We start from the raw sequence: 20,815 nt of genomic DNA, 5'->3' as shown, positions 1-20,815 counted from the left end.
AGAGCAGCAGTGCTTAAAATCCTTTTTCAAAACATTTTATTGGTCTTATAGAAAATAAAGTAAGCTGTATCAACAAACATACAATATATACATCAATAACTTAGACACCTCAGAGAATCACGTTTAAATCCACAGTTGTTACTGTATATATGAATACATAGTACTTATCTACAGATTGCAAAAAGTACAATAATTTAATTTATAAATAGTTACAATTAACTATTGTCTGTTTTCATACAAAGTACTGCAATATTTTATTACAACCCATACAGAAAAATAACAAAACAGATTATTAACTTTGTATTACTCGCTTTAGTCAGATTTTTATACCTTTGAAACACCGACCCACTCCATGGAGTAAGAGGAAAAAACCTGCACAGTCAACAGTTTACAAAGCATAATTTCGTGAAAAAAGCCAATGTCTTGAGAGCTATTAAATTCAACTGCCACACAAGTGCTGTTATTTATCCTCTCTAACATGTTGCCTTTAAAAAAGAAAAGAAAAAACAAGAACAAACAAACAAACAAAAAAAGCCATAACAAATTAAAAATTAAATCTGCAGAACAAATTACAGTGTTAAGATCAATTCCAAAAAACACATATGCAACACGCGATGAGAACAGAAATGCTGTGGATGGTGCTACAGCAAACAATGAGCATTAATGACTGGTGTAGCAGCAGAGGAACCTCACTCATACAACACACACACACACACACACTCACTCACACACACTCACAAATACACACACAGACACACATGCACACCAAAGAAATAAAACAAAACAAAAAATATTGCAAGTGGCCCTTGTGACAGAATCTACTGTAGCATCAATTTCACTCACCTAACATACTTTATATAGCAATGTCTTTCATTCAGATATCCAAGTCCAATTTATGGATCTTCAATTCAGCTAATTTAAGACCAAAGTAATTAGGGAGTAAGGCTTGAGTGCAACTGTCAGATGATTCCTTTAAAACATTTAAAAAAAAAAAAACTGTACACTATTACAGTTTGAACATGTAAGCTACTATAAACAAGGGCCAGCTGCTATTCTGTTGAGGGATGCAAAGTCAGAGGGCAAAATAAAAACATGTTAGGAAAAGAAAAAAAAAATCAGACTACAAAACAGCAAGGATTATTAAATAACAGACCACAGCCACTTAAACAATATTGATTACTCTTACATCTACTCTTTCACACCTTTCCACTGAGTTGCATATTAAGGGTCACTTTTTCACAATGGTCATTAATACCTACTGTAGCTACATACTATACACCTGTATGTGTGAGAGAGAGAGAGAGAGAGAGAGAGGGAGTCGTCATCTCTAGCGGAGATTGAGAGATTGGTCGACGGTGCCGCTCGAACACCTTTAAAGACACTTGACACGAAATAAGATTCACTCCACAAGACTGCCACAGCAATAAGGACGCCAACATCAATACTGGGCTATGTCAAGAGTCAGATATATATTTTTCCCACAGTTAACCAGTCAATGTAGATAGCTAAGCATGTTGACAAAGTGAGGATAGGAGGATACTTGCGCAACAGACGGTTACAAACCAGCACCCAGGTCTCTGGCATGGAGGTTTGCTGAGGCGTAGTTTTGAGAGTGACTTTAGATTCACACCTCGCCGACACTATAAGACGTTCTGACCAGCAAGAGCGAAGAGTGAGATCAGGATGAAGTGCTTTCTGTTAATGTCATTACACAACTACTTTCACCTTGAGGTGTAAAACTGCTTCACTGTTAAAATTCCTTTCAGAGGACCAGGAGAGTGATGCGACACTTGGCACAGAAGGAGCGCTGCTGGCAGCTGCTGTTGATTGTAATTCTACATGGTCGTGCTGTGTCTCTTTCTGAGTGTGGATTGAAGCCCTTTATGACATGCTTATTATAAAAGAGAAAAGAAAGAAAAAGGAAATAAGAAAATGAACAGAGCTGCCATCCCTGCTTCTCGTCTTGAATGGTTTGTTCATTTTTTTTTTTTTTTTTTTTTCAGTGACCTGTTTTGTCCTGAGCAAAACAAGCAGGAGCTTAGTGCATACAAACCCTCAGCCAAACTCTACCTCTTTTTTTAATCTGACAATCCCGGAGACCAGTGGGTAAATTTACACACACGATGCTGCGCCGTTTGGCGGTTATCTTTGAAGTTCATTGATGCAGTTTTATTGTTATAGTCTTAAGAAACTGTGAGGTTTCTCATTAGGATTTGGAAGAAAAAGACATCCACGAGTAAACTCTAAAACCGTTTGATAGCTTCGCATTTCTTTTAGTCTGTGAAAAGCTGAATTGAGGGGCTACTCATTCTATTCCTGTGATCTCATTCAGACCAATTACATGGCTGAAGTGAATACAATAATGAAATCTCTCCATTAATGAAGTTGTTTACTTTCAGGTTGCGGAGGATGTATTCACAGGGCATCCAGCACCAGGTGCAACCATTGTTCGGATTCTGTAATGACAGCATCACTTTGAGCCTTTGAATTCATTTCCACTGATGCCATTTCACCCAATTCTGTCCAACATGGGTCAATGTGGTAAACTCTTAATGACAATATGATTTGTAACTAACACCAAGGAAGCAGAGGATATCACAGATGCCAATACGCACAAAGACAATTGACCTTGTTTACACCACCTAGTTTAGCTCTACAGATTTGTTTTAAATAGCACAGCATTGACATCTATACAGTGAACGACACTGCCAACTTGTCACTTACACATCACATCACGCGCTACCCCACAGTACGCGCCTAGTCACTAGAAAAAGCTATCAGACTTCAATAGTAAGCCACTTTCGGTACAATTGCAAAAAAGATGTCACAGGATTTTTTTTTTTTTTTTTTTAGTTTTCTTTTTCTGCGTTTCTATAAACAATGGAAGGTAATCTACCTAGTAATAAAAATCAAGAACCCAACATTAGACAAAGTTTTCTACACCTTAACAATTCAAACAGTAAAGCTTGTGTAAAGATTTTTTTCTTTTTTGGAAATATCTGACGGCCCTGTTGACAAGTAATTACAAAAAATGCAATATATATCTTTTAAACAAAACAACTCGAACATATTTTCTCTATGAGCAAAAATTATGTTTCAAAATGTTTGTGGATTTCACTGTCCCCACAAAACATGAGGATATTTCTGTAATAACATTCAGATTTTCAGATATTGTAGAAGAATCTTGTCATATCGGAATGGCACTCAGCTCTGGAACAAGATCATTAGGAACTGCTGATCATTTTTAACATTTCCACTTAACCATAAATATGCAAGACCTCTTTGTATTTTCAGTGCATACATATATTATTGCATCTACCAGTCATATTGATAATGACAAGTTCATTAAAGCCTGTCACAGATGCATAAACAGAAATGAATGCTAGATTTGGGAGCATTATTTCATGCTTATATTCTTGACAGACGACCAACAAAATCACAAATTGGACTAATTTACTAGTTTTGGGTTAGTCAGGCTGTTGTTGAAGACATCTGTAGCATCCACACCAAAAGTTTGTGACCATGTGTTATTGAACCTAATTTAAGTCAGTGCATAATAACAAGCAAAAGGTTTGTGAGTGAGAAGATACGTGCTGGCTCTTTCTTCAGTTTATGTTGGGTGATAGGCCAGGAGTTAAGTCTTTTTGTTATTTTTACTAGGCATGGCAAGTTGTGAGACTCGACAAATTCCAATTCTCAGGACGGAAAAGTCTTAAGAGCTCAGTCTTAAAGTAAACACACACATCACATACAGTACCTCATTTAAAAAAAAAGAAAAAGAAAAAAAAAATCTAAAAGCTATTAACAGTCTGAATTTTATGCCACTTTGCATTTTTTTTCCTACCCAATATTGCCTTCTTGAATTTACAACTCACTTCTTCAATGTAAAATCAAATGAAATGTTGAAGTATTGCCAATACGTCTCCATTCGTTGATAACCAACTGGTATCCTAAAATATACTATTTGATTGTGTCGTCCTAAAGCACAACATGTCTGTTGACAGGTGCAGACTGCTGAGTCGTGCTTTTCAGAGTAATAATGGGAAGCATATTGTTAGTGTTAGTGCCGAGGGGTAAAACTGAGAACTTACACAGGTCATCCTGTGCCATGTTACAATGCACTGACTAGTTAAGTCTTGAAAATCTTCCTCCCGCCCCTTTCTGCTACTACGACCTAGCCTCCGTTTTGGATTTGACGATGGTGATGACGCTGGTGGCAGCTACTTTACCAGGGATGAGGGGTCCAATGACGGAGGCCATAGGTCCCCTGGCTGCGGTGACGGGGTTGCGGGCCACAGTCCTTGCAAAGCTTTGGAGGGCCTCGTACTTTGAACGCAGAGCGTCCAGCTCCACCTTCATGCTGGCGTTCTCCGTGGCCAGCTTGTCCACTTCCTGCTGCAGCTGAGCCTTTTGCTTCTCCAGCTCCTCTTTCTGGGTGACGCGCTTCACCCGGCAGCTGGCAGCGTAGCCCCGGTTCTTCAGGGTGCGCCGCCGCTGTTTCAGCTGCAGGATCTCCTCCTTCGTAAGCCCCCGTAGATGCTGGTTCAGCTCCCGCACGGACATGGTCACCAGCTCGTCGTCGGTCAGGGTGGTGCCATTCTCCCCTGGCTCCCGCTTCACCTGTGGACACAGCGTTAGTAAGTGTTGGTTGTTTCAGTCAAATTTTACATTATTCACACTTTAGCCCTGTGTCATGTGAACCATTTACCTTCAAGGCCTTGTTTCCCTTGTTTGTAGTAGTCATGCCACGAGAGCCGCGTCCACCTGTACTGCTGGTTGGTCTGTGGGTAAGACAATTCACTCTCATTAAAAAAAAAAAAAACACTACCAAAACTTTCTGTGAAATACACAAGAATGCATTTTCTAGCAAAGAAGCTTCAGCATAACGGAGTCCTTGAAATATAAAAAGGCACAAAGTGGGTCAAGGACTTCAGACTTCCTTGTAAGTGATGCCAGGCCTGTTGAGTAAGTGGTACCTGGACTATTACAGCAGCTGTCACTTTAAACATATAACTCAGTGGCGCACACATCCCCCTCAACGCGAGGGTCTCATCCGAGTAGGACCGTGCCATGCACGTCTGTTGGGAGTGCCTTAAAGATCTCTAACGCGATTCCTGAGCTGCATTCAAAGAGCGCTGTGGTGAGTCACGAGGAGAATGACATTTAGTTGGCTGGCAGCAATTCCCAGCAATTTCTTAGAAAACAAAACTCAAGAGAAGTCACTTCTTTTAAGTGCAGCCTCTCAGAACAGAAGCAGCCAAAGACATGAGCTGACTGGAAAAAAAAGACTCTCCGCTATACATACAACCTCAGTTAAGATACATTAACATAGGGACAGGGGGGGGGCAGGGCTTACATGCACCATCATGTACTGTATCCAGTCTAGACAGTCCCACCTGTCTGGATTTGGCTGGTGTGAGACTATAATCCCATAAATCAATGAAAAAAGGGATATGCTGTAACCACTGCAGAGGCCCCAACTACTCCAGAATAACAGCACTGCACTGCAGTTTATTCTGTCACGTCAGGACTGAGGGAACACCAAGAGGAGCTGTGCAGGCAGGAAATCTAACCTACTGGTGTTAAGACAGACAGAAGGTTGGGTGCCTTTCACCATGTGAGCTCTGTCACCAGATAAGCTCATACACTCACACACAGAGAGAGAGAGAGAGAGACCTACACACACACACACAGCCCTGGGTGCTTTACAGTACACACCGTAAATGCTGTGTCAGCGACACAGGCACCCACCACAGTCAGCCCAGCCAGCACATTGCCTCGGTAAGCTGATTTACACAGCCCAGCAGTGTGTGTTTGTACTGAGCACATAAACAAATGCATGTGGGCTCTTACAACTTTTTTTCAGCATCAAAACAGGGGGGGGACAAAAGAATCCCAAGAAAAGAAATCCCAAAAGAAGCTATTGTCTGTGTGGGCATGTGTTTGTAGCCTACACGCCCACAAAAGCTTGTCATCATGCATATTGTGTGATGTGCACAGAGAAGGAAGAGGAGAGGAAACGCGTGAGTCGGAGCTCTGAAGTGCACCAAGATGGCCAGGATATTTCCATGGCAACAAAAGGGTGCTACAGGTGAAGCGGTCACCTGAGCCAAACAGGGAGAGACAGACGCTTGTTAAAAATGACCTGAATACGACACTATCACACAGGCTGGGGACATAACATGAGGTCAGATTGTGACTTGCATTCTTGATGCTTTCACTTCAAAAAAAACTCCTCTGGCTCCTTATAAAACAGCAATGTTTCCCTCTCTCTCTCTCTCTCTCCGCTGCAGATGCCCATATAAAAAGCCTTTCACAATCTGCGGAGGACTTTTTAAATGTGATACTTTCATCCCTGTTGGGTTGGCTATGAATAGCTGACTGATAGTAACACCTACCTTTCACCGGCCTTTGTGGTGACTCATTTCCAGTAAGCATTTGGACCACAGATGCAAAACATAATGGGATAATGGTCTGCCTGATGATGCACAGATAATGGACAAATAGACAGGAAAGTACTCCACTAATAGCTACTGGGATGAGAGTAGAAAAAAAAAAGGCTGCATCTTCCAAATTTCATATTAAGCCTATCATTTCCCCCCTCGGCAGCTTAGACCCAACATTGTTAAAAAAAAAAACCAGTTGGGTTCTTTGAATGTGCCGAGAGATGGCACATTGTCCAGGTTGAGGAGGCATATTCTGTCACACAGCTGTGTAGGGTAACGTAGTAGGCACGGCTTGGCACGCTGCAAAGCTCACCATATGACACTGTGGAAGGACTGCGCCCAGGCTGCAACCCTCCAGCACAGGCTGCTGCCAACAGACGGCTACCAATGACAGGGCATGGCAGCACAACACAGACAAGGTCCAATGCACAGCTGCTCCCTTCCACTACCAGGCATGTCATACCTCACAGAGACAAAGAAGAATGCACACACACACACACACACAGAGGGGTGAAGACAGGAAAAACACAGCTATAATTTAAAAAATAAAAGTGACAAGGGAAATTTCAGACTTTCTGCACCGATTCGATTACGAAAGAATGGCCTTGCATTTTGCAATTTCACCCTCTTCACGGTCAACAATCGAAGACAGGAGACACCACTGTCTTCCACCGCACACATGTATTTCCTCCAATTAACGATTTCATGATTTCAGTGCCTAGCAAAAGGAGCGGGAGGTGAGAAGAAGCTGCAGCTCGGAGGCAGCGCAGGGGCCGGTGACGGCAGGGAGCGGGCGTGGGGACACAGATGTCTTTTGTAGGTGCTTGCTGAATTTTTATGAATCGCCTGGAAGAACGCTGACAAATCAGAGCTGATTGCTTGTGGAGGAGAGACATCACACCCACAGGAAATAGAAAACGCTGAGTGTGGTCACCCGGAGAAAGGGAAGGAGGAGATGGTGAGAGAGACGGACGGAGAAAAGAGAGAGGGGGAAAGAGTGGGTGAGAAGAAAAGAGGGAGAGGGAGAAAGAGAGAGAGAGAGCAAACAGCCTTGTGAAAAATGCACGCTCGACACATTTAGAGGAGCTTGAGAAGAACAGGTTGAGAGAGAAAAAAGAAAACACTGATCTCAGCAAGGACCAAAACCAAGGTGCCAATTAGGAAGTTGTGAAGTTCAACTAACACAATGAGAGCAACCCAGTCAACCTTCAAAAGCTGTCTGTGTTGATCTAAATCTATGGAGGGGCAACTCACGAAGGTGGGGTCGGCTTAGGTTCAGACTCAAGGGGGGAGGGTGGGGGTGTTCTGGTGGGATAAATGCTGATGTGACATGATAGGTCCGGCCTTGAGCCCGTGTCATGCTTTAATGATCGCATCCCCACCGCAGGATCTCTCCAGGAGGGCTGCCAAGGATGGACACCATTAGCTAGGGGGACCCTTTGTTGAGGGGGGGAACCGAGGCTATACGGCATCCACGCACTGCATCCCCCTGATGAATATTTATCACTGTCGTTGCCTGCCTAAGGTGGGGGGTTGGAGAGAGACGAGGGGGTGGGAGGCTGAATAAAGATGCTCAGGAGGTGATTCTTCAAGGATACATCCAAGGCTCTTCCATCAACGGCTGTCTCAAAATGGCGGTGGGCTTGTGTGGGGGTGGGCGAAGGCGGGGGGGCGGGGGGTGGGGGTGGATTTCTGGTACTGAAGGTGGCACGCATGGTGGTGGAGGGCCTGCAGGGAGAGCCAGCTCCACTTGACAGCAGTGTAACAAGATTATCAAGGCCATAAGTGCAAACAAAAACCCCAGCAACCTGCCTCAGAATCCAGATTACGACAGCGGCCTGCTCTCTGAATACTAAACGCGGCCGGGGAAGGGGGCTAACGGGGGGTGCGAGCTTCGCCGAGACATGACAGTGGATTGCATATCACGTAGCTAATCACATGCACACCTATCCACACGGAGACAGATTACCAAAAGCGCACAAGCACATATAAATTTAACTTGTCATGATCAATTTTTGAAAAGAAGCGTCCGGGCACTTGGCACTGGCAGCCTGCTAATGAAGTGAATAAAACTAGACAGTGGAGGTGCATGCTGATTACAGAATGTTTACAGGCAAGCACGGGCAGCATCCGACGACGGGAACTCGGTTCTGTGAACCCAAAACGCCTCAATATCTTCTCACACAAAAAGACAAGAGGCTGAATGTGGCTTGTCTTGCTTATGGGACGAGTTAAAAAATCTCTCTCTTCAGACCTGTAAATAAAAGTACAGCCTCAAAAAGAGACACAGGAGCTAAGGTCCAGATGTAGATTAGGTCTTTGTGGGCTTAGCCTCGCTTTCAACCCCTTTTGTCTTCACTAAACCTGCACATCTTAGATGATTAACGCAACACAAAAGAATAGAGCTGGATGTGAAGTCAGTATGATCACCTATTCAGTTTCTCCGATCAATAATGTATGAGACTTGAAGCCTCCCACCCCATTATCATGAACTTTCCACAGGAAACAGAATGATGATAACCACAAAGATACTGAAAAAAGGACATGACGAGATGAGTGTGTGAAAAAATAAGGGAAATGTCAGCACTTTCTCATTACGTTTTGCCTCATTAATTTCTGCTCTGTGCTTATTTGTTGTCCCGTCCACTCGCTCTTTCAGGGTTGAGATGCTTAACGCAGCCGGCCAACATGTTCACCCCGTACGCCATAAATAGTCATTCTCAACACTTCATGCCTGATCAGAGCCACTACTTTTACTCCCTCCCTTCTAATTCAGAGTTGAAAAGATCGCCTAGATATTCAGATCTAATCATTCCTCCCTTCAGCTGAGTGAAGTCAATTATCAAGCAAGCTCCATGTGTCGGGCGCCATTTAACTGCAAATTAAAAATCAGACTCCTCTGATAGCTCTGGAAGAGTTACTGGAGGACCGGTGTAAACTTGTGTATGAAGACACAACAGCGTGCGAGCGTGTCTGTGGGAGAGAAAGGTACGGTGGGAAGAGGGGAGGGAAGCTATTAACTACTAAGTATTCAGAGCGTGAAATAAGAGTGACAAAAAGGGGGAGAGGGGAAATCATTCAGCAGCTTTCAGAGGGAAATGTGATACGCTTGCAGTAGAGGGGAAATACTAAGCCAATACTTCTGACCAGTGGAGGTTTAGGGCAATATTAAAATAGCGAGTAACCAAATTGATATCACAACCTTTTTTCAAAGGGCTGACTCTTAAAATAAATACAGTACGAGTCTGGTTAAATGGTTGTTAGCAACAGCCTCTCCATCATCCTGATATCTCTGTGGTCTGCAGATGTATTCAGGCTGCATGAATAAACAGATGCTGAATACAATGAAACACTGTGTGAATCAATATGACCAGCAATAAGTTAATAAAAGGATACCAAACTGAATTTGGGATTGATGTTTTAGCCAATGATTTAAATTTCTGCTGCAGAAGGATTTCCACAAAACTGAAAATGACAACTCAAAAAGGACTGAATTGTGGCAGGGAACAATTTCATGGGTGCATGAGATTAGACTAACGGCTAATTCGTTAACACCTAAACCTAGCTTTGGTAGCTGGCATGTCTCAATGTTATAAAGCATTGCAGTCTAATTTGGACCAGGAGAAACATAATACAATGCAGAGCCTTAACCTAAAAATGACAACATACATTCTCTCTCACCCGATTTTTATACACAAATATTTGGATGTAATCGTTCATTAAAAGAATTTATTTTAAATTCTTACAGTTATGGATCGATAAAATATTTATAACAGTGGTATTTATATTTGTAGCAAAGTGCTAAATAGGTACCCGTCACTCTAAAACTAAATGTACAGTATACTGGCCTTCCAGGATGAAGACAAAAAAGAGTATGTGGAGGATAATATTGAATCATCTTCTAGTCTAAAAGACTTGCATGTTTCTATGGAGACAAGTGATGGGCGATGAAACAGAAAACATGTTTTAAATTTCAAATAGTGCAACTTCATGTGGTTTCCCAATGCACACTTTTTCATATTTGTTTCTACATAGGTTGAAATTTTAAACCCACAACTGAATCTATGTCACCATTTAAAAATAAATACTATGAAATGATGCACTGTTAATAGGCATAGGCTCTGAAAAAGCCCCATATAGGATCCCTGGTAGGTTATACCATGCAGTAGAGCATGTGGCACATTTATGTCAGAAATTTGCATCTAGTTCATGTGGTTTAAAGGGAAAAAACATGAATCACTGCCCTCCGGGGATTTTATATTTTCTGAAGTCACTGATAATGTGAGGGATATTTAAAGGGACTGGGTTTGGACTGGTTTGCATTAACCAATGTTTCGATACACACAGGATCTATTTCCAAGCTCGGTTGCTGCTGTTTACTCTGGGAGCTGCTGTTAGTGTAAGCAGTGGGACAAGAGAAGAGATTTCACCGGCCTTCCACAGTATCTGCCTGGAGGACTTGATTAAACAGGAAGAGAACAGCTCTTGATACTTCGGCCTTGCACTGGCAGAGGAAGTGAGGGTTGAACACGACCCACACACTGGCAAAATATCCAGGAGCTTTACTACACTGGTTGCATACATATTAAATTCATATTGCATTGACCCAACAGCTACACCAGAGCATTTGCAGCACAATAGGCTAAACGACAATTTCAGTTCAACACGTTTTTAAAGCAATTTAAAATGAAACAACGAGAGTGAAATGTCTGTGATTACTTACTATTGCACAGCTCTGATTTTGAGGTGGATCCCCTTCAATTGAAACCACCCCTGTGTGATAAGGCCATCAAATAAACAGCGCTTGGCAGGATCTCCAAATAACCCCCCCCTCCAAAAAAAAACCCAAAACAAAACAAAACAAAAACAAGAAAGCAAATTTATCATCTTATTTTTTCCTGTGGAGTGCTTTGATTCAGATGCCGTCAATTAGCCGAGCTCTCACCTGAAAGTATAATAAAGATGCTAATTTCTATTAATAACACTGCCACCGTTCAGTTCACATTATGGCAAGTGATTGATGATGTCTGCCTACAGGATATTTGATGGACTCTTACACTCAATGTGATTGTCCAAAAAAAACAAAACAAAACAATTACGTCACTCTCCAATATAGTCTTAATTAACAATCGTACATTCAGTACCGATAATTTTAACACGGATCTACCGTAACTGATCATTGCAATGATCATTCCTCCTCTCGTTTTCTCGTGTATTTTGGTCTGTACTAAGGTAAGCTTGCAGCACTGGGATAAGTGGTCCTTGTTTTTGTTTGTTTGGGTTTTCCCTTTTGTATAAACGTAAGGTTGCAGGTTTGATCCCTGCAGCAGTTTATCCACAGTGTTTAAACGGGAGGAAGACACTGAGCCACAACATGCTCAGTCTGTGTTCTGCTAGAACTCAGCAAAAAATTTAAAAAAGCAACAAAATACATTTCAAATGACTACCTGAGAAGGTGACACAGACTATGCAGGGATGTTTACTGCTATTGTGTTTCTAAATTATAAATATTTTATGAAGCTCACATTTCTAACTATATTGTCATTTTGTTCAATGATTCCAGTATAAAGATTTTGACTGGATGGAGCAGGTAATACAAATAAAAATGCTGGACCCTGCTCCATATATAAATATAAAATGTAATTTAACCAGGTAGAGTACTACTTTAGGCTTTTCTTTGAAACCTAAAAGGTATTTTCAGAGAATATGATAATTTGATCAAGAACCAATAGAGACAGTGCTCAGGCACAGTGATCTGCCTAAGCTCCTATCCAATGTGGGTTTATATACTGCTTATCTTTGAACAAGGTCTCACTATCTTGAACCTCATTAGAAAATTTTATACACTGAATCCAGAACATAACAGAACATAGGGAGAACAGTCCAGTTTAATCTGCTGAAAAATACAAAGAAACAGGCAATTTCTTCCCTGTATGATTCAATGGTTTCGTTTTAACGTCGCATGTTGCAGAGGTGTGGTTGGGGTTAAATCACTTGTTTTTTTCATGTCATTTTACCACTGATGTGTCCTGCACATAAATCAGCCAAGGTAAAAAGTAGGTTACATGAGAAACAGAAGCCAGTGAACGGCTCCACTCTTAACACTCGCCATGCTGTGTCCGATATTTGCTAATCTACATTATGAACGCACAGAGGGCAGTAATGAACATGCCAAGTCTAAGTCAAACACCAAACAGAAAAATCATCAAACACTCTTGCTACTCTGTCTGGATGAAAGTATTACTTTGAGAAGTGGAGCGGGCATATCGCAATGCTAAGCAATCATAATCCGCACTACACTTGCAAGAGGTTTCATCACCAACACTCCCTCCCTATTGCAAAAAAGGGGGGAAAAAAACTATATTGATCTTTTACTCCTTTCCTTCCAGGCATTCCCATTTCCCTGTGCAGCTTAAGCAGCACTTTTGTGGACAAATCCCACATTTGTGTTCCTTTCTGGAGGCTGTTAATTGTCCTGAATAGGCTAACTACTCCCAAGGCACAGCTGTGTTGACCAAACAGAGGTGTTGGTGGCCAGACTGTACTCTATGCTGTGTAAAGTCTTGCCTCATGTTTCATCAACCTCACAATATCCTCTTCCAGTCTCCACCACCTGCCCATTCTGAGCAACGCCACTGGATATGAGTTGTGCACTCGATTCACCTCTACAGTATCCAGCCTTATTTTATCTTCGCTACCTCAATGCAAGAGAGGACGATAAATCTCAGAGCTGATCTCCACCACTCCCTGCCTCCATCCACACACCATTGCCAGCCCCATCGGGCTCTTACACAGGCCCTCATCTGTTCTTGTTACCTGCAGAGAAAGGCAGAGATGGGCATTACGCTTCATTGCAAAAGCCGAGCTTCTGATGTAGGGCCGGCCTGTCTGCTAAACACACTTCAATGCCCTGCTCCCATGAACGGGGATGATGAAATAAGTTGGATATCTGAGCAAGAATGGGCAACTTCTATCTGTTTAGCCCTGCCTATATATGCTCAACAGTTTCCAAGGTGACTTTTCAAATTGCACAGAGATTCTCCATGGGTAATTCATTACCTGCCCTCCAAAAGCGTGCACTCTAATAGGCAGCAAATTTCATCATGTCACACACAGGGAAACAAGAGCATCTGCCAGCGCAGAAATCAGAGGGAAGAAGAGTTTCACTGCATTTAATAATGTCATAGGAAAGCTGCTCTGTGGTATTAAGTCACAAATAGACAAGGTGTTTAAACTAAAGCAAGCCACACATGTCAAAACACTTAAATCCACCAGCATTTTCTTTAAAAAAAATCTTAAATAATCTAAATGAGGTGTTGTTTTCAACTTGCCATAATCCCATAATTACACGTGACCCAATTTAAACAGCCACTTATTGTTGGTTTCCATTATAACAACAGGGCATAATATATTGCTTATCATGCATATTTCAAATGGATTTGACATCGCACTTGACACCCAAGCACTTAGTCTAAATGTACTCACACCCTGTTTGTTGGTGTACATCATGACAGCAGTGCAATAAAATGCACATTCTCAGCTGAATGTAGATGAGGCTATTGATAAATGCATGGTGGTCATCACTTGATGCTCATGGCATGATGAGTGACTTGCACAACAGATCAGCACCATTTCGATCCATCTCCTCAATGACGGCGGCTTGGTGATAAACATCGACCCTTATCCACCGAGCAGACCTTTGTCCGGTGGTGCCATATTTCGGGGTGGATTGTGAGAACGTCTAAATGCATCATTGTGATGATTCAGCATGATAAAAATACCGCTGCTAGTTGTTTGACTCCAATTATTAAACAATACTGTGGTTAATAGCCTGGTTGTGATATCAAAGCCAAGGACGGCGGGTTTGGTTTGGCAGTGCCATTGTTACAATTAAACCAGTGGTTAAATGAATTGTCACTTCAGGTGAACCAATTCAATACGAAACGAATGGTTTGGAAGCATTTTACAAAAAAAAAAAAAAAAAAAGAGATGAAACGTGTGCATGCAGCCGCACAAGAAGAAAAAAAAAAGCTGCACAACGCGATGCTCAGCCTTGACAATCACAATTCATCTTTGACAGGAATGCCCTGAGAAAAATGTTGCAACCAACCTGATCTCGCTTACACCACCGCTGCCTCGGCTTGCTCTCGCTCCTTTTTCACAACGAGGTGATGAAGCAGCAGGTTTGAACGGAAAGAAGCGCATGAGTTGACAAACCCACCGAGAAGCGCCGTGATTACAGCGGACACCAGACGCCCGGGATAAACTGTTGGTCACAAAAGCAACCTAGTTACACAGTTCTGACATTCCGCGACTCTTGTCTCCCAGCCTCTCAGCGCCTTTGCTTGTGAAAGTGGCAAACAACTCCCCGCCTACAAAAACAAGCAAGCGAGGAAATCCCCGTGCTCAGCCTTCATATACTCTACATGTAGCGATAGATAGAGCGATTTCCCCGGTCGGGAAGAAAATCACTGTCCACGCACGAAAAAACACACGCGCCTGTCGCGCTACGCCAAAACCCCAAAATGTGAATGACATGCTTTATTCGCAGCTCATGATGAGTGTGTACAAAAGATTAGCTGCCATCTCAGCATTGTACTAGGAGCCCGACCGTTGTCAGCTGTCGTCGACTAACACAGACACTTCCGGGGCGCACGCTTTCAAAATAAACGTCTCATATGCGAGAGCGTTACGTTATCCGTTAGTTTGAAAACCACGTATGCTACACAATAGGTTCAACTTGACGATAGTAAATCCGAGACGCTAGCTATGCTAAAGCTAGCCGCGGCCAGCTTGGTGGTGGTGGAGCTTGTCAGCGGCGAGGCGAAGGCATGCACACTCAGCATAACAACACCGACTCTGTTTGGTTTTCCAGACCCACCTGACTTTAAAACGACGCTCCCAGAAGTTGTAGCCGTCAAGGTCCTCTTCTTATAACGACATGCGGACGACCGTGTATTACAGGCACGGTAGTTAACCGTCGGTTTCACTGACAAACGCTCCCCAACCGCCAGCTCGTGCTCTCCTTGTTGATTCCTTTCTCTTGTATCGAAGCCAGACGTCATCGTGTTTGGTCACGTGCCTTCATTCATGAAGGATCTTCTTTCCTCACAAGAGAGAAACATTTATGACCAAAAACACTCCACCCATTGTTTTAGTGGGGGATTGCTAATATCTGTGAGGTGACTGGAAAATAGTACTACTGATATTTACTGTCAGAATAACACCTGTTGTCACAAATAAATCACACACCCACAATATACTTTTAAAAAATATTTAATAATGAGGTTTTGTAGAAAATTACAGCTCCATTATATCATAAAATATAACACAAATTTTGTTTTAGAAAGTTTTATGAGGTAAAATTTCACATTGGACATAATTTTGAGACTGTATAAATGCAACTTGACCATAATACCTCCACAATAACAGGCACTTACGTAGCCCACGCCAAGATTTAGCAAAAAAAAACAAACAACATAATCAAACAAGAAAGGCACCCCTCCCAAAAAAGACTGTTTGACCTCAATTATAAGCAATACATGCACTAACGGATAACTAATCTAACCCAATAATCTATTCCACACAAGGTACATAGCATAAGTGTGACACACCCTGAGTTACCACTTCCTAATTAATTCAAATGGCTCATTAATTAGCAAAGTGTTTCCATATGAACACGTTTCTATTTTCACATTACATATTTGGTATCAGTTTAAACTTGTAAGTGCTAAGGAATTGCAGCAATTTCTCAGAAATCAGTGTCACCTCATAAATATGCAAATTTATGCAGCAAGGTGCTCCGACATTTAATCAGAGTAACTATTGCATATGGGATACCTGTGGTCTGTGGAGTCACAGAGCCCTGAATTACAATATAATGCTATGTGTACTGGCAGGACAAAAAAACAGTGGCCTAGAGCTTCAGTGCATACTGACTGCCAGGTTAACTAGTGAACCCAGCCTTTCCACATCAGAAAGAACCACATGAAATAACATTAAGAAAGCTGTATTAACCAGAGATATTGAAATTATTGTTCAAGGTTCAAGGTCCATAACTGACTGGAGAAGTGATGCGATAGCACAGGAATCAAACCTTGAATGAGTAGATACCAACTAAGAATACAAAACATTACAAACGGAAGACATTTCATTACTTGCCTACATTATTGCTTATACAGTTTTCAGTTGCAAATTCAGTTCAGTTTTTTTTTTTACTAGAAAGCAACCCACTTCGCTATGTTACATTTGAATAACTATCAGTGAGGAGTGGTTTATTGACAGCTTACTGCATCGTCAGTGATGTGACATGTCACATTAAACAGTTTCTGTCTGACAAGAAATGATCAGGTCTTCTTGATCCTGGGTTTGCTGCTGCTGAACATACTGATCCCACGGGGTTTGACTCCAACAGCTTCTGCAGTCACCCCTGGCTGCTGCAGCACTTTGTCCAGAGTTGTTTTCTTTATGGCGGCTGGGGAGATCTTCTCCTGGTCAGCCAAAAACTGAAGTTCCCTTTTTAGATACAGTCAGGGGGGAAAAAGCAGCATTTACAAAGTAGCAAACACTAGAAATATTTCACACAAAATATTAGAGTGGTATAATACTAATCTTATCATTAGTTAATTAGTGAGCGGAGGACATAATTAAAATTGTTTGCACATGGCTCCATCTACTGTCTGAGTTATGAACTTAAAAAAACAAAACAACGTGGCCATTGAAGTATGACAATTAACTTAAAAGCATTTCTTGCATCCACATGACAGGGAATATGATTTGTTAGTTTGTTTGTCTCGCATTTTTTCTTATCAACATACCTAGTTCGAACACAGGAGGCCTCTACAGCATTAATCAGGAGGCTGCGGAAACCACCGCTCTCCATCACATGTAGGGCGTGGATGGTGGCGCCCCCTGGTGAACATACATTGTCCTTGAGCTGTCCGGGGTGCTGCTCTGAGTCCAGCAGCATTCTAGCTGCTCCCTTAGAAGACACACCAAAGTGAGATCAACATCAGTCCAGCACAACACACCAATTATGTCATACACAAACTGTTTTTAATCAAATGCTACATTAGAGCTGGTTTTGTTTTGACAAGGAACTTCCACAGAGGTGGTTTTGAGTACAAAAAGGTAGATTGCCCCGCACAGCACAGAACTTCACATTAGTTGGTGTCAGGAAAGAAGAGGTTCTACCGCACATAATGTGGTAATGTGGCACATAGCTTTTAACGTAAAGTTACCACATATTGAAACCTCTTTTTTCTACTATGGTTTTGAGTACTTCAGTCAGAGTTGGTGTTCCATTTGTAATACCTACATTTTTTCTCAATCCGTAAATGGTTTATTTAGAATAACTATCAAACTCAACAGAAACTTCCAGGACTAACAATAAAACTGGAAAAGAACAAACAATCATCACAGCAAACATATTTAAGACAAATATATGAGCCATATATTTTTTTAAAAGATACAGCCATACCAGCAGGGCCTGGGCTCCAAGGCGGACAGCCAATCTCCTGTTTAGGCCCATTTTCACTCCGCCATCAGCAAGAGCATCTACAGCTGTGAACGCCTACAAAGCCATAATGACCAAAATGAGAAAAAAAACAACCCAAAAGACTAATATTTTAATAAGGCAGTATTCTATAGCACAGTGGATATATGATAAGATTCACTTACGTAAGCAGGACCACTACCACTGAGACCAGTAACGGCATCAATCAGGTCCTCTTCCACCTCAGTGCAGTATCCTACACTGGCCATCAGCTGCTCCAGAAGCTTTCCATCTTCCACCTCTGCATGGGTGCCTGTGGCGTAAACTGTGGCCCCTTCACGCACCACCACTGGAGTGTTGGTCATACAACGCATCACCTTTGGACCAGGGCGATACTGCTGCAGCTTCTGCAATGGATAACAATGCACTATTTCATGGGCTGTCTTGGCAGACAAAAATGGGCTCACTTGCCATTAGTACTTCAGGGGATAGGATTTTTTTTGTCAAGGACTACTTGACAAATGAATGAATTTGCATTAAAAATATTGTAACTTTACAGGATACTGATTTGATTTGATTAACTCAGACTGCTGGAGGTTTATATTAAGTGAGACAAACTTGAGGTTGAACAGTAGGAATGATTACGGCAAGCAAAATGTGTTTCACTGTACATTGGAGCATGTTAGTATTATTTTAAGACAGATTTGGGAGAAAAATTAATATGTCAGGCTTTAGCTTTAATAAAAGTGACATGTATCAAAATTCATATAAACAATATACTTGGGGATTGAAGTTGCATCTGCTTTTGTGTGTCATGGCATTTTTTTAACCATTTATTAACATTAAACAAGCTCACTTGGTATATAAGCAGCAAACTAATGGCATGTTACGACACGTGACTGTTTTGCCTGAGGGTCTGCTGAGATCAGACCATGAAAAATACAAGGAGAGCCTTGTGTTAAAATGGTGTGGCAGAGACCTGAATTTTACCAGCATTATTTCTCAAACAGAGCTGGGAGATCCATAATACTGTTATGTAACCAATTAAACATTAAACATTTCATTATCATAACATGCTATACTATAGTTTTAGTTTACTATAGCTTTTGCTTGTTTTAAAAGGAGAGATTCAGCATCCAGTTTTTTACTTTTTCAATTTTACAGTTAAACTAACAACATCTACCTGCTGAGCATCATATCCACACAATACTTTGCTACTCTGCTACTATTGTCTTATCCAAGGCAATGCATAATAATTAAAGACTGGGTGATTAACAAGATATTTGTAGGCTTATATTCTTCCAGTTCAGCTGTTAACCACTTCTGTTCTGTAAGTAATGTGGGAATGCAGAGGGCTTTGACTTGCCTTCTCTATGGAGCTGATGGTGACACCTGCCGCACAGGACACAATAAGGTGACGATCTTCAATGTCTGATCCAATCTCATCCAGCACAAAAGGAATGATATGAGGCTTCACTGCCAGGAAGAGAACATCACTCCTGCTCACTGTCTCCTTGTTGCTGGTGGTGAAGTTCACACCCAATTTCTGTTCACATGACATATCTTTTAGTATTAGTATTAGTCACTGGAAAGAGGTATACATAGGAATTCACTTCAGGCAAAGGAAGCAGTGTTTTGAATTACACTGAATTATTAATGGTACAGACATCATTAATAATACCCATCCCTTATTGTCTACCCACCCGCAGTCCCTGCACTGTTGGGAGATCTGTGTCTGGGGAACTGGCTGTGATTTTGTGGGTGGCAATTACGCCTTGAAGGAGAAAAAAAACAAGTCCAGAGATCATTTCAGTGTCTGATTGCAATCCACACATACTCCACACAAGTCAAAATTCTTTAATAATGCACAGATGGGGAAATAACTATTAAAGACTCACCTGCAGCCGAAAAGCCTCTTACCAGAGCGTGGGCCAGCTGACCCGCCCCTATGAACCCCACACTCATCCTGCCTGCATGTGTGAGTGTAGAGGTGAAAACAGGAACTTTAGAAGGGATTCATGTATTAGGCTACACCTCAACAAAAATATATAATAAGTGTATAAAGCTACAGTATATAGGCTATGTTTCCCAAAATCTAACAGCTGGTGCTGCAACCGGTGCGACAGTAAACAAAACCCAACTTCCTTATTTAGCGAAGGCATATCACAAACAAATGCACAGCAGCCATGACAACAAACAGTAATTATACGGTGAAAATAACTTACCAATATGTTAATGAACTCCTAACTTCGTCTTACGGACCGACTGAGCAACCGTTCAACAAAAACACCTGAAGTTACAACACTGTCAACGTGGCCCTGGCCCAGTTTGTGCTCGCGCTGTTACTGTGCGCTACCTTGAAGATAATTTGACTGACAGACGCGAAAGCCAATCAATTTGCACGCTTGGCTGATACGTGATACGTTTAGCCAATGACTGTGGTCGGAATGGTAACCGTGGGCGGGGCTATGTAAATCGGAGAATGTAGTTGCATCAGGTAATGCCGCGGGGCAGGAAAGTTGGCGGTACTTTACTATCATCTACTGGCGAAAAGCGTGAAAGACAGTGATGTGGGAGTGGACACAGACATGTTATCCTGACCCAGAAAGCCAGTGGTAAGCAACGAGTAACCTAGTTAACAACACACTGGTGTAAGTTGCTTGTGTTATTGTGTTTTTGTGTTGCTTGTCGTGTAGGCTAACAGTCAGGTCAGCCTCATACACACGACAGGGTGCTAAAGTCTTCACTTGTGTGGTTGTTTGGTAAAGCTTTGCTAAATACCCATAATAAAGGTAGGCCTAAAATGTTTTGATATGGAGCTGCCCTTTATTCAGCCCGACAGATGCAAAATATAGATACTGAAATCGAAAACACT

At 41.9% G+C, this 20,815-nt stretch overlaps 2 protein-coding genes and 1 long non-coding RNA gene across 7 annotated transcripts in view; 1 reads left to right on the top strand and 2 right to left on the bottom strand.

The window, feature by feature from the left end:
* Positions 1-21: 21 nt before the first annotated feature.
* Positions 22-15,525, bottom strand: LOC146982904 (transcription factor MafG). 4 transcript variants are annotated; one of them, XM_085784188.1, is made up of 3 exons: positions 15,328-15,525; positions 4,709-4,781; positions 22-4,620 (listed from the first exon to the last, which is right to left on the bottom strand). In XM_085784188.1, exons 2-3 carry the CDS (start codon positions 4,742-4,744, stop codon positions 4,168-4,170), a joined length of 489 nt encoding a protein of 162 aa, XP_085640314.1. In that variant the 5' UTR covers positions 4,745-4,781; positions 15,328-15,525; the 3' UTR covers positions 22-4,167. The 4 variants fall into 4 exon arrangements, with proteins under 4 accessions (XP_085640314.1, XP_085640313.1, XP_085640316.1 ...); XM_085784187.1 differs by lacking the exon at positions 15,328-15,525 and adding an exon at positions 14,557-15,079; XM_085784190.1 differs by lacking the exon at positions 15,328-15,525 and adding an exon at positions 13,198-13,614.
* Positions 15,526-16,578: 1,053 nt separating this feature from the next.
* Positions 16,579-20,289, bottom strand: pycr1a (pyrroline-5-carboxylate reductase 1a). Of its 2 annotated transcripts, none has more exons than XM_085784185.1 (8): positions 20,162-20,289; positions 19,839-19,906; positions 19,644-19,714; positions 19,307-19,486; positions 18,126-18,347; positions 17,926-18,018; positions 17,264-17,427; positions 16,579-16,961 (listed from the first exon to the last, which is right to left on the bottom strand). In XM_085784185.1, exons 2-8 carry the CDS (start codon positions 19,903-19,905, stop codon positions 16,793-16,795), a joined length of 966 nt encoding a protein of 321 aa, XP_085640311.1. In that variant the 5' UTR covers position 19,906; positions 20,162-20,289; the 3' UTR covers positions 16,579-16,792. The 2 variants fall into 2 exon arrangements, with proteins under 2 accessions (XP_085640311.1, XP_085640312.1); XM_085784186.1 differs by having other exon boundaries at positions 19,839-19,910; positions 20,166-20,289.
* Positions 20,290-20,412: 123 nt separating this feature from the next.
* Positions 20,413-20,815, top strand: part of LOC146982900 (uncharacterized) — a 50,908-nt gene continuing 50,505 nt past the window's right edge. The window contains exon 1 of the long non-coding RNA XR_015036280.1: positions 20,413-20,555. This is a non-coding gene — a long non-coding RNA (uncharacterized LOC146982900). The remainder of the gene's footprint in view (positions 20,556-20,815) is intronic.

This window comes from Trachurus japonicus, chromosome 8 (assembly GCF_045865225.1).
Source record: "Trachurus japonicus isolate A0001 chromosome 8, Traja_1.0".
NCBI classification, from domain to species: Eukaryota; Metazoa; Chordata; class Actinopteri; order Carangiformes; family Carangidae; genus Trachurus; species Trachurus japonicus.
This window is presented reverse-complemented; position numbering and strand designations above follow the sequence as displayed.

Bases quoted from the DNA above. Each gene is read 5' to 3' on its own strand.
- LOC146982904 (XM_085784190.1), bottom strand. From the start codon at position 13,298: ATGAAGCGTAATGCCCATCTCTGCCTTTCTCTGCAGGTAACAAGAACA. The intron at 4,782-13,197 runs GCAGGGAGTGGT...TCTTACCCACAG, and splicing joins GCAATGGTGTGTGGATGGAG to ACCAACCAGCAGTACAGGTG. The intron at 4,621-4,708 runs GTAAATGGTTCA...CTGTGTCCACAG, and splicing joins AGGGAAACAAGGCCTTGAAG to GTGAAGCGGGAGCCAGGGGA.
- pycr1a (XM_085784185.1), bottom strand. From the start codon at position 19,905: ATGAGTGTGGGGTTCATAGGGGCGGGTCAGCTGGCCCACGCTCTGGTA. The intron at 18,019-18,125 runs GTAAGTGAATCT...ATGGCTTTGTAG, and splicing joins GTGGTAGTGGTCCTGCTTAC to GCGTTCACAGCTGTAGATGC. The intron at 17,428-17,925 runs GTATGGCTGTAT...GTGTCTTCTAAG, and splicing joins TTGGAGCCCAGGCCCTGCTG to GGAGCAGCTAGAATGCTGCT.